Here is a 14,113-nt window from a genome sequence, read left to right on the forward strand (position 1 = left end):
CTACGAAGTTTTCAATGGGTTCTACAATCGGAGTAGGTATGCGGTTACCATCTGTCGTCTTGGATCGCACGGTGGCTAGTTTTTCTTTCCGGTGTAGCCTGTTCCTCCTGTCGGCTTCGCATTCTTCCGCTCGTTTAACCCAAGATCAGTCGCATGCGTGTACTGAGTATACGCACCCTGAGGAAAGGTCGCTTTTCATACACAACACGAGCGAGGTGCTGCTGGAGATAGTAGAATGCGCGACCGCTCTTGAGTTAACCTTTTTTCAGGAATAATGGGAATCCTTCCGGATGCACAAGATAGCACTTTGTCATCAGCTTGTTAAGTTTCGTTTAGTGGGATTTAATCGATGCCGTGATGTACAGTCACCCCACAGTTGTGGATCAACTAAGGATGGTTTTTCATATCAAAATATGAATAAAAAAACATGGTGACGCTGTACAAAATAAAATTACCTCCCTTGCACTGCAGTATATAGTTGTTTTTAAGAATACACCTGAAAATTCCTGGCTAATTACGAAAAAGTGTCGATTTCTATAGAAATTTCAAACGATGTCCACCCCACAGATGTGGATCAGTGGGATAGAAGGATCCCTGTTATGGATTAATTCGACTCATATTGTGGATCAAAACACTTTTACGGCAATTCATCTGCGTGGTAAACGAACGGTGTGCTAGTGAAAGCATACGTTTTGGCGTTTGTTTCGGAATCGTCTTAGGGTAAATTCAAATATTACGTTTCGCAAAATTTGCCAATTTTAGACCCCCTCCCTCCCCCATGTAACAGTCTTTGTTTGGAAAATTTCAAACATTTGTATGAACCGTAACACAATGTAAGACCCCCTCCCTCCCCCTGTTGCGTGACGTAATATTTGAACGATCCCTTATCTTTGATTCATAACTGTGGTTTGGTTTTTAATACCCCACCGTTATTAATCAACGCTTCTGGGAATACGGTTGACATTTTATTTCCTACGTACGAAAAAAATATGTTTAAGCATATTATAATTGATTGCGATGCTGTACAGATTTATGGTTCAAATAGGTAAAATGTGTTCTGCGTAATTGCAACTGATAAAATATTCCCGTTTTAATCCGACTCTGATCCATATTTGTGTGCTATCCATAATTGTGGGGTGACTGTACTCTTTCTCTGCTGTTCTCGAAATATGTTGTGGAATATGGGGGCCCATCTTAATCCTATGGCTAACGGGTGTTAGCTTATCCTTCCGGCAGGCGGAGAGTCTGAAAATTTGCAAACAGGTACCAAAAGCTCTTTATATGAAACCTTCAAGTAGGCATGATGTCACGATGAGAGGGGTTCCAATAAATTTGTCAGAGGAAGTAAAGTATCTAGGGATCATGCTAGATAAGAACTTAACTTTCAAAAATCACATTTAGGGCTTTCAAGCCAAATGTAACAAATATGTAAAATGTAGGATAGAGACATTAATTAACAGAAAATCAAAACTTTGTCTTAAGAACAAGCTTTCGATATTCAAACAAATTTTCAGGCCAGCCATGTTGTATGCTGTACCAATATAGACTAGCTGTTGTAGTACCAGGAAGAATGCTCTGCAGATAATTCAAAATTTTGAATATGATTCTGAAGTTTCCTATATAGTATCAATATAGTACCAATGAGTTGTATATAATATCCAATGTTGATACATTGGAACAAATGTAAAAAAAATACTTTTAGGCAAAAATCGTTACAATCTTCTGTTTCCACGATTAATGCGTTATATATTTAGGTTAAGTTAGGTTAAGTAAATTGAAAACGTGTTTTTTCTCTTATGAGCAGGTGAAATAAACTCACCTGTAAAAAATCTGAACTGGTGCGGCAAAGGAAATGTAATATGTTGTTAACAAAATGTTAATAAAAACTTAAATTTGTTTTACCAAATTAGGATGATAGTGTTGTCTAATAACACAGAACACCTAGATATAAGAAATGAATGTAATGTTTGGAATGATACTAATCTTTTTCTTTCTGGCGTTACGTCCTCACTGGGACAGAGCCCGCTTCTCAGCTTTCCAACCCGTAAAGATCCTCGACCGGTTGGATTCGAACCCACGACCCTCAGCTTGGTCTTGCTGAATAGCTGCGCGTTTACCGCTACGGCTATCTGGGCCTCAATTGGATTGGAATGATACTAATAAAGAATTTGAAAAAAAAATGCCTTTACTAAAGGAACTGTGTTTCAATTATTGGTGCAAGGCTTTTTGCAGCAAAAATTCAAATGAATCGTGATTTATATACATTTGAATGATAGAAGGATTCGAGATCTAGCGATTGATACGTTAAAATCATATACTTCATGATTTTATCGCCATGCTTCAACAGTTTTCCCTCTGGTTCACCACTAATGGTACATTTACCCTATGTCAAGGTTAAGTTAGGTCATGTTAATTGAAAGCGTTTTTTTCTTTCTTATATGCAGGTGAAATCATGAGAAAATTCTGAACTGCTACGGCAAATGAAATGTAATATGTTGTTAACAAAATATTAATAAATGCTTAATTTAGTTTTACCAAATTAGGATGATAATTGAATAAGAAATTTATACAATTGCTCAAAATGTATCCAATGCTTCCATTGTGAGCCTTTTTTTTGTGTGCTCGCATGAAAGATCAAGGTGTTCACCTCATCACAGATAATTTTAAAAAATTGTGTGAACAAACATCAATTTTTCGTAATATTCACCCTGATAGCGGAATCGCTCGATGGATGATGACAAATCCACAGTTTTATTTTTCTTTATTTATTACGCTGTTCGGGATTCCCACTCGCAAGATTGTTTGGTTTTCGGTTACCGGAGCGCAGATAATTATTTTCATAATGCCGTCTGTTGCTAGTAACCTTTCGGCAATGGAGCGGTTGGTGCTATTCTTGGTACTGTTGTTTCTTCAGAGCGTCCTCGGGCATCCTCAAGAAAGACAGATGTTTTATCGGAAAACTACCACTCAAGATCCAGTGTCAGCATTTTTTAGTAGCTGCGATCTACGCACGGCTCATTGTGTTCGAAGTGAAGATTGCCGAAATGGGTATGATCAGATGGCATAACTAGTTTAAGTTAAATTTAACTAATATTTTCAATTGCCATTCTAAGGAACATTTTGAATGAAGGAAGGTGTAGTGTCATCGGGCATGTTTGTTGCAAAAAAGAAAATACTGCAGTAGTTTTTCCGGATCACACCTCAGCCAGACCCGTGATAACAACAACGAAAACTGCAACATCGTCAACTACTACTACTCCTCGTACTAGAACAACAACAACAAAACCAAAAACTAAGAAGCCGACAAGAACAACAACAACAACAACAACGGAAGAACCAATAACTGGTTGGTTACACGCTGATTGTGGCGTCCGACAATCAAGTACATCACATGAGATTGACATGAGAGATTCAGAAAGAGGCGAATTCCCATGGAATGTGGAAATCTTCTCCAAATTTGAAAACGATTTTGGATTCCAACAGAACGTCTTCCACTGTGGAGGAACATTGATTGATGACTTCGTTGTAGTTACGTCTGCCAATTGTGAAAATCTGCGAAGTTCTACAGAGCTGTTCATCTCCGCTGGCGTTTGGAACTTGAATGATCTCGAAGATAATCGACAGGTTTGTATAATTTAGCAAAAAAAAACATATCTTCCATTTGTGCTCTTTATCACCGCTCAGGTTTTACGTCACCACTGGAACAGATCTACTTCTCAGCTTACACACACAATTAACAATAATTTGGCCTATTTTAACATAGATTCGCAAAGCTGATTAGTCGACAAACAAAATTCATGAGATCTCAGGAAATAAAAACCGAGAATCAGTAAATTGTGCTTCGTTGCTTTGCAAACAGATAATTTGTTAGCTGGATCTCGGGTAAAATTGAAAAACTTTACTGTAACTGTAGAAGCATTCACTTTAGAATGTCTTTTTAATTCCTTTATTAGTATATATACAAACATTACATTCAATAATTATATCTAGGTTTTCTGTGTTAGACAACACTACCAACCTAATTTTGTACAAATAGATTAAGCTTTTATTTACATATTGTTAATATTACATTTCAATAGCTGTATCAGTTTAAATTTTTTACAGGTGAGTTTATATCACTTGCTTATATGAAAGAAAAATCGATTTCAATTAGCTTAACCTTACTAAACCTAAATACATAACGAATTAATCGTGACTACAGAAGATTGTAACAATTGTTGTCTAAAACTTTTTATTATTTTCTTAGATGTTTGTTGCAATGTTTCAACATTGGATATTCTGTGTAACCAACCAAGGAGCTTCAGAATCATTTCAAAATATTATTTTGAACCCCCTGCAGAGCTTTCTTCCTGGTATTACAACAGCTAGTCCATATTGGTAAGCATACAACATAGCTGGCCTGAAAATTTGTTTGAAGATCAAAAGCTTGTACGCAAGACGAAGTTATGATTTTCTGTGAATAAATGGAAACAGTCATTTTTTATTTCCGTTCATTTGGCTTGAATCGTCTCAATGTGTTATTCGAAAGTTAAGTTTTTATCAAGCATAAGTCCCAGCTACTTAACATCCTCTGACCAATTTATTGGAAGACACGAAGAGAGGACAAAATGTCTACTTGAAGGTTTAAAATAAAAAGCTTTTGGTTTATGTGGGAATATTATAAGTTGAGTTTTGAAAGCATTAGGAGAAATCTTCCAGTTTTGCAAGTATAAAGAAAAAATAACCAAAGTTTTTTGCAATCTACTTCAGTTGACACGCAGGCTTCATTGCTTGGCGAAGAGGCCTGTGCCATCCGCAAACAAGGATTTTTAGCATTCTTGAGGTAACTCAGGTACGTCAAATATGAAAATATTGTATAATATTGATCCTAAAATGCTGCCTTGAGGAACACGAGCTCTTACAGGAAGTTTTTCAGATTTGGACTTCTGAGTCTACTCCCCTCCTCCTCACTCTAGAGCGTTACGAGAATTGTTGACGGCGCCTTGGCAAAAATAGGATTTTCGTTGATAAGGACCATCATTCTGTTCAAAATGATGTTTTTCGAAAAGCTTGATAATGGAGGAAAGCAAGCTGATTGGACGACAGCTAGTTGAATAACAACCTTGGCATTTTTCCATTTGTCAGGAAAATATGTCAACTGAAAACATTTGTTAAATATATCAAACAAGAATGATAAGCTACTCTCTGGAAGCACCTTGATGAGGATGTAGAAAATATACTATCATCGCCAGGGTTTTTCCTATTTTTGTTTCGTTTTTCTTTTTTTTTTGATAATAGCCCTCATTTCCTCCAAATCAGTCACCTAGAAACTAGAAAAACGTTCTCTTGAATAAGAATGCAATCGAAACCTGAGTTGATGGATGTCTATGAAAAACTGGGACACAAGAGGCGCATCGACAAATCATAATTGGCATCCGGGTCTGCATATTTCCTTCCGCATCATCCCGTCATCCGCGAAGATAGCAGTACCACAAAAGTCCGCGTTGTGTTTGATGCTTCATATAAGAGCAACATAGGAGTTTCCTTGAATGATGTCCTGCATGTGGGGCCGGTCTTCTTCTTCTTTTCTGGCACTACGTCCCCACTGGGACAGAGCCTGCTTCTCAGCTCAGTGTTCTTATGAGCACTTCCACAGTTATTAACTGAGAGCTTACTGTGCCAATGACCATCCTCGATCGGTGGGATTCCAACCCACGACCCTCAGCTTGGTCTTGCTGAATAGCTGCGCGTTTACCGCTACGGCTATATGGGTCCCTCATGGGGCCGGTCATACAACAATTTACGGTCATTACTATGAGAGCTCGTTTACATCTAATCATGTTTATCACCGACGTAGCCAAAATGTGTCGGAAAATTTATATTTTCCTCGAGGATTGCCGATTTCATCTGATCTTCTGGCGTAATGCAGCTTCTGAGCCCGTACTGATCTACAAATTGCTGACCGTGACATACGGAACTGCTTATGCTCCATATTTGGCTACCAGAGTTTTACAAAAGCTTGCAGACGACGAGAAAAAAAACTATCCGCTGGCAGCAAGAGCAACATGCGAAGATTTCTATGTAGATGATTTCTTTACCGGAGTAACATTAGTCACCGACGCAGTCGAGCTTCGGAAGCAGATGGATGCAATGTTCAACAGTAACGCAATGCAGTAACGCAAATGGGCCAGCAACGTTCCAGATGCACTCGAGGAAGTGGCAAATGAAGTAACACTAGACCCAACCGTACCTGTTACGAAACGCTAAACTCTGTCATGTATCACCAAATTGTTTGACCCACTCGGTTTGGGGGTCCCGTGGTCGTCAGCGCAAAAATCTTCATGCAGAAATTATGAGGTCTTCGAGATGAGAATGGCAATCAATACGACTGGGACAACGAATTGTCAGATGACATGTCGATTCAAATGTTCGGCCGACAATGTCCATATCATCCGCGAAGCAAACACATTGACTGGATCTCGTAAAACCCGTACCCCGTATGTTAAGCCTGGCTCTCCGCATAACACCTTCTAGCGCAATATTGAACAACAGGTATGAAAGTCCATCACCTTGCCGTAGTCCTCGGTGAGATCCAAACGAACTGATCTCTGCTGCATTGTTGATGGCTGCTTTCACTGTTCTTCAGCAGTCCTCAAGAGAGGCTTCATCCAGCTCACCCTTTTCCGGTAATACAGCCTCGAGGTGCTGCGCGCTCGCATTGCACATTGGTCCCAAAGCCATATCTAGGAAGACAAAAACAATTGCGCCTAAACTCTTAAAGCTATAATTTTTATGAATACTTAGTATGAAGCACTTTCAGAACATTCAATTATACACATTTTTGCTGAAGGCACCAAAGAGCTATCTCGAATATTTTTCAAGTTATGGACAATTTTCGGTTAAAAAAACATATTATTTTCAAAATTTTGTCAATCTTTTCAAACAAAAAACGTCCTCACAGTTTTTTCACCATAACTAAGAAAAAGATAATCTTTCTAATGCCGATAAAAGATTGAAAAACCGTTTGCGCCTTTCGAAGATATCGGCATTTGAAAACAAGCAGTTTTTCGAAGAAAATTTTTGATAACTCTGTAACCATAAGAAATAGAACAGTAGTTTCTTCGGCAAAAAGTTGCGCAATCAAAAGTTCTAAAAGTGCTCGGAACAAAGTTTTTGCGAGAAATTATTGTATGGAAAGTTTTAAAGAAAAAAACTGATTTTTCAGTACCACCCTAACTTTTTTGTTAAAAAAATCATAACTCACGAACCATAAGAGATAGAAATTTGGGTTCTTTGGCAAATTTACTCCAAATCGATTTTTCTAAAACATTGTAAAACATTGTGTAGTCCTAAATGCGTCAGCAAAAAAGTTTATGTGCTGATCTAGTAAACCATATGGGCCACCCTAATTTCACATCTCTGAAAAAAATGTCTGAGAAATATGGAGAAACTTTGCCGAAGACACCATATATCTAAAATTGACGGTTTAAGCGCAATCATTTTTGTCTTCCTAGATATGGCTTTGGAACCAATGTGCATTGGCGACATCCGGTTGCTTAAGCGCTCTTGGTCATACTGGAGCGGCCGTCGGTAACGTACGTTGTTTTGGGCGCGGTTTGACCATCACATTACATCATTAAGTGGTCAGAGTCGATGTTAGCGCCATGATAGGTCCTGACGTCGATAATGTCGGAGAAGTACCGTCCATCAATCAGAACGTAGTCGATTTGAGATTCTATCAACTGTGGTGATCTCCAGGTGTATCGGTTTGGAAGGCTGTGCAGCACCTGCTTCCAGTGCTACGAATGGCATAATTCTTGGAGGCGGTGAAATCAATTAGTCGTAAGCCGTTTTCGTTCGTCAGCCGGTGGTCGCTGATTTTTCCAATAATCGGTCTGAATTCCTCCTCCTGGCCAACATTAGCGTTTAGATCTCCTATGATGATTTTGACGTCGTGGCTTGGGCAACTGTCGTACTCGCGTTCAAGCTGCGCGTAAAAAGCGTCTTTATCATCATCAGTGCTTCTGGAGTGATGGCTGTGCACATTTATCATGCTGAAGTTGAAGAACCGGCGTTTGAACCTCAACTTGCACATTCTCTCATTGATCGGCCACCACCCGATCAGGCGCCTCTGCATATCACTCATCACTGTAAAAGCTGTTCCCAGCTCGTGTGTATTTCCGCAACTCTGGTAGATGGTGTGGTTACCTCTAAATGTTCGCTTCATTGATCCATTCCAACACACTTCCTGCAGCGCTACGATGCCGAGTCCGAGGTCCTTCAGCACGTCGGCGAGTATGCGTTTGCTCCCGATGAAGTTGAGAGATTTACAGTTCCACGTACCGAGCTTCCAATTGCTAGTTCCTTTACGTCGCTGTGGTCTTCGCCAATTGTCCCGGTTCGTATTCTCTTGTTGATTATTCGTTGCTTGATTTTTTACGGCTGGCTTGCAGGGCCTGACATCAACCACCTAGATTTCCGGAGGACCATTCCCTCTAAATGTTCGGAGGGCCATAGTGCGCAGTTTAGCTTAGAGTCCTTCTCTGGTACTCGGACGATGATCAGCCGCCCCTGACATAGGGAAAAGACGCTGTTGTGAGCCGCTCCTAACTGGAGTACAAACGCTCCAGGTTTGTTGAAGCAAAAGCAAAAGAAGTCGAGTCTAGTACACGACACTGAAGACGGCCTTACAGTTGAGGTCGAAATACGCGTATCTGTCAAAGGATACAAACTCTAGTGGAATTAAATGGTAAAGTACTAAATTCGGTTTTTCATCTACTCAAAAGCAAAAGCAAACCCGGCGTTTCCTGTCAGCATACGATCAAAGTTCCCACCAGGGTTGGTTACCCGATCTTCCCTAAGCTTACTCGTACCCCGGCCAGTAGCACGAGGAGGTAGGGATAGGAGTTGCTGAACAAGCGGCTAAGGAGTACACAAAAGGGTCTATTTTATTCCAGCAAGTACGCCATGCCTAGCCATTTAACATGCCTGGCATGTAGAGTATCTGCAATCTCTGCAACCTCGAAGCAAGTGGCTGAAAGAATGGGTTCAGTTAATCAGCACGCCGTCATCGTTGATGAAAACCAGGCATCATCCAGGGAAGGATGGTGTGGTACGAGTTGTTACCCTACAGACTGCATCAGGATTACTTACTTGAACTTGCATTCTACCTACTCCATCGGAAAGCAACAACGAAATGTCTATTTCTGCCGGGGCCAGGATGTTCGGTATCAATCCACCACGCTATCGAGATCGTCTCTATCAGTCACTCATCCTCTGAGCCAACAGCTACCACTACACAGATTCCACTAGCCTCGAAGACGAATAGGAGATGTAGCATCACATACCAGGCTGAGTGAAAAGTCAGTGGACTATCGACCATTTGACGGGCAGAATGACCCCATACTCGCGCGGCCCATCCTCAAGGTCTTACATAGGCAGCGAATTTTAATCTGTTTGTAATATCGCATAGTTTTTTAAAAAGATTTAGACTAAGTAAATGAATACAATTTAAGTGTTTTATGTGGTTTTAAATTCAAATAAACTGTATTGTTAGTCATTGTGAATTCGTGAACCTTTGTTTTACGCGTTCAAGAAGAAACCTTACTCTATCATGAATCGGAGCTGCCCAGGAAGATAAAAAACAAAGATCCCATGTATTCTGCTGCCGGACTGATTCTACTTTCTGGCCACAATCTTCAATAAGTATATAACAAAATGCTAATACACTAAAACCTCAATTTACGAAGTATTTTTTTACGCTACCTCAATTTAAGTCACTTTTTTTACGAAGTAAACTCAATTTAAGTCATTTTTTTTACGCAGTGCGTAAATTGAGTCTTGACAATTCTGTGGGAAATCATTGCCCTCCGGTTTGGGAAAACCGTTGAAAACCCATACAATATGGGTATTTTTGGAACGGGCACTACGAGGGGATGACGAAAATCGATGTCCGACGCCATTTTGGAGTCCAAGATGGCGACCTCTGGTTTGGGAAAGTCGTTGGAAACCCATACAATATGGGTATTTTTGGAACGGGCACGACTCAGGGATGACGAAAATCGATGTCGATATATGAAATCCTTTACACACATTATTACTCATTATTGGAAAATTACGATATTTTTATGGAAAGTTTTACTTAAATATTGGAATTTTCTGCAACATTTTCATGTATTGATTGTCATTTTGAATTGCTCAGTTGGGTTTGTTTATTGCATCTTTGCATTTACTGCTTTTGCTCTTTTTGATTTTTTGAATGGAAATTTTTTGGGCGAATTATAATTTATTTATTGCAAATTTTGGCTATTTTTGTGGAAAATTTTTAATTTTTCTTGCTTTTTTTGAAGAAAATAGGGACATTTTGAGAATTTTAAATGTAAAATTCGATATTTTTAGTGATTGTCGATTCTACTGCACTTTTGAATCTATTTATTGTTCAAAATTTTGTTATTTATGGAAAATTTTGTTTTTTCTATGCACTTCTTAATTTTTTTATGTAAATTTTTAACTTTTCTGTTGATTTTACCCTTGTTTCTTTACTGGCAAATTTTGCATATTTTTATGGAAATTTTATATTTTTTTATGGGACGTTAATATTTTAGCCGGTACTCAAGCTGTCAGTGCGTGGCAAACTAGATGTTGGTAACACGAACAGCAGCGACATTAGCATTCTTAGGTTAATGCTTCTACTGTTTGTAGAAATGGTAAGGGGACTTTGGAGTATTTGATGACTATCTTCTACTCACTTATTATGGCCGTAGATCCAAAGGCTTTTATTCAATGGAGTCCCTGGGAGCACCAAAAACATCCGTATGAATCAATACAATATTCCGTTGACTTAAATGAATGGTTAAGAGACTGTGTCATTTTAAAAAACTACCTCTAGACCATTGATCACGTTTGTAGATTCAAAGGCCTCTATTCAATGAAGTCTTTGGTGGACCTAGGATATCGGTACAAATTATAACAATACTCATTTTACTGCTACATATAGATAAGGGCCTGTGCCATATCAAAAAAGCATCTATTGATAATTGGTTACGCTTGTAGATTCTAAGACCTATATTCGATATAGATCTTGGAGGATCTAGGACATCCACACAAATTATTACAATACACGGTTTACTCACATGAATGGTTAGGGGCTTGTGGAGTAAATTAAAAGTAACCTCTAATCTCTTATAACGGTCGTAGATCCCAAGGCCTATATTCAATGGAGTCCTTGGAGGACATAAGACATCCGCACAAATTTTAACAATACACCGTTTACTCACATGAATGATTAGGGGCCTGTGGAGTAATTGAAAAGTAACCTCTAATCTCTTATTACGGTCGTAGATCCCAAGGCATATATTCAATGGAGTTCTTGGAGGACCTAGGACATCCGCACAAATTATTACAATACACCGTTTACTCTCATGAATGGTTAGGGGCCTGTGGAGTAATTGAAAAGTAACCTCTAATCTCTTATTACGGTCGTAGATCCCAAGTTCTATATTCAATGGAGTCCTTGGAGGACCTAGGACATCCGCACAAATTATTACAATACACCGTTTAATCACATGAATGGTTAGGGGCCTGTGGAGTAATTTAAAAGTAACCGCTAATCTCTTATTACGGTCGTAGATCCCAAGGTCTATATTCAATGGAGTCCTTGGAGGACCTAGGACCTAGAAAGCAAGCCCTGCTCTCTTTTACTATCCTTTAAGTCTCATGCTTGACGATAGGAATGACGACACATGTTTTGATTGAAAATCGTTGTTTACACGTGGGAATAGCCTACCTTGTTTTGTATACCGTGCTTGGAAGCAAGTGCGCATGGACTTATCCACGGTCTTCTTTTATCCTCCGGACCATCATCCGGACAACGAATGTTCAGCGAATGAACACGAAGTGGATGAATGTACAACGAAATCGTTCATTTTTTGTAAACACGGCCCGCAGTAAAGGTTTTCTTCCGTTTGAAGTTGCAGCGTGATGTCATCGTAGATTGGGTCATTCCGGAGAAACGTCCATTCTTCCATTTTCGCCACGTTGAGTGACAGTTTTAAACCCACTTTTTTAAAAGGAACTTTAAAGAGATTCACCCTTCTACTTGTTCGTGGTTGCAAACATGATCAATGAACAAACGAAAGAAAAAATTGCCTTCCAAGAGTTTTTTTTCCAAGACGTTGTCCAAGAAGGATTATTACCGCTAGCGTTCGATAACGGGTCCATCGAAGAATCGAAGGCACGGATCCAAACAAGGATTTTAAAGGGATCTACAGGTAGGAAAAAGTAGCTCTGAAAATTACTGTTTTTGTAGTAGTGTGAAGTACTGTTTTATTACTTTAGGTAGTGTTATAAACTTCCGAGAGCAGAAAGAATTTGTGTACGCACAGCACGATGGTATGATGCTTACTAATCAACGAGAGATTTTTTCCCAAATTTGGACGTTCGTTCAATATACAGTGCTATTGAAAAATGCCATTTTTATATGAAAATCCATCATATAATATTTAGGTATTACAATACCTGACCTAATTATCAGTTTGGTGTTCGTGAAATAAGCATTAGATATGTAGTTTGGTATTCTAAATCTAGAAGAATTGTTAACCGGGTTACCGTTTGGTTTTACATTTTTAGGAAAGTGAATATTTAACTTTAGCGTTCTTGGTTTTATGCATTTTGTTCAAATTGATTCTAAAATACAAAAGTGTTCCATTACAATATAAATTGAGGTCTCCAATATAAATTGAGATCTAGAAAAAAAAACTTGATCAGGGAAAAATCATGATCTACGTTTATGCACAGTGTATTGAAACATTTTCAATAATTTCCCATAGTTCTAAAACTACAATAAAAAATATCAAAAGAAGTCTCGTTTCCAGTGCTGTAATGTTTTTTTTTGTGAGTGTCCATAATTAATATGTGTCAATTTTGTATTATGTTTTTTAAACTAAATTATGAATAAATGTCATCTTTCACAGATCCGCAAGGTGGCAAAGATAATCAAACATCCTCGTTTCGAACAAGGCTCGAGAATAGCTAGCATTGCGCTCCTCATCCTAGATGACCAGGTGGATTTCTCCCAGCGCGTTAATCGAATATGCATCCCTGAGGTTGACACTGATTTTAGTACGAGCATGTGTTTCGTCACTGGTTGGGGAGGTACTCCTAATAGTAATCAAACTATTCGACCATATATGAAAGTCGTGGAAATGCAGTTGCTAGAGCACAGCATGTGTACTAAGGATATGCGAAGAACTTTGCCAAAATATGAGTTGCATGAAAGCTTCCAATGTGCCAACGAAGAATCAGCGAATCACCTTTGTCCGTTCGATGTCGGGTCACCGTTGTTCTGTACGATTCCGGGCCGACAGCAACAGTTCTACCAAGTGGGTATTTTTGTTTGGAACCAGTTTGTGCATCGGAACATGGCATGTCGCGATGGGTACGGGGTCGTGAATCTATTCGTCAAAATGCAACAATTTCGGCATTGGATCGACAAAGAACTAGAAAAACTGGGAAGAAATCGAAACATTTACATTCCTCAACCGGAAGACGATGACGAGGATCAACCTGAATTGTAACAAGTAAACTAGAACGATATCGACATGTATGTTGAAATGAAATAAATGTATGTAAGTTGTATGTTGAAAGAAATAAAATGCTCAAGCCATACCCAACAAACATTTTAGTGAAACAAAAGTTGAAGCAATCGCTTTGAAGCATATTCCAGCTGAATAAGCTGTTGTTCAGCTACTAATTGTTTGTTTGTTTTATTTTCGACACTTTACACTTGAGAAGTGCATTCGTGTCGTATTTTAAATTCAATTATAATAACATAATATACTATAGGGTCGATGTACCAATAGCCGCATAGCTAAGAACAAATATTCGTATAAAATCGAAAAATAAAGCCTGCGGAATTATTTTTAGATCATCTGAAAGCTTTTTATCTTGGCTTTGTGGATAAATTATGAAACATAAGAAAACTCATGTTTTTGTATTTATTATCGCTTGTGCCACTATAGGAACACATGTGCCTATAGTAGCACTATTCCTAATTTCTGTTCCTATAGTAGCACTAGCCTCACGGAATAGGCAAAACACAAATCAAAACCGTATTTTTACAAAACTTTTATATTTT

At 38.7% G+C, this 14,113-nt stretch overlaps 1 protein-coding gene across 1 annotated transcript; it reads left to right on the forward strand.

Annotated features, from left to right (window-relative positions):
• The first annotated feature begins 2,764 nt into the window (after window positions 1-2,764).
• Window positions 2,765-13,653, forward strand: LOC5575327 (serine protease 55). Its single transcript, XM_001655654.2, has 3 exons — window positions 2,765-3,048; window positions 3,114-3,624; window positions 12,951-13,653. Exons 1-3 carry the CDS (start codon window positions 2,843-2,845, stop codon window positions 13,551-13,553), a joined length of 1,320 nt encoding a protein of 439 aa, XP_001655704.2. The 5' UTR covers window positions 2,765-2,842; the 3' UTR covers window positions 13,554-13,653.
• The last annotated feature ends 460 nt before the right edge of the window (window positions 13,654-14,113 follow it).

Source organism: Aedes aegypti, chromosome 3 (genome assembly GCF_002204515.2).
Source record: "Aedes aegypti strain LVP_AGWG chromosome 3, AaegL5.0 Primary Assembly, whole genome shotgun sequence".
Taxonomy (NCBI): Eukaryota; Metazoa; Arthropoda; class Insecta; order Diptera; family Culicidae; genus Aedes; species Aedes aegypti.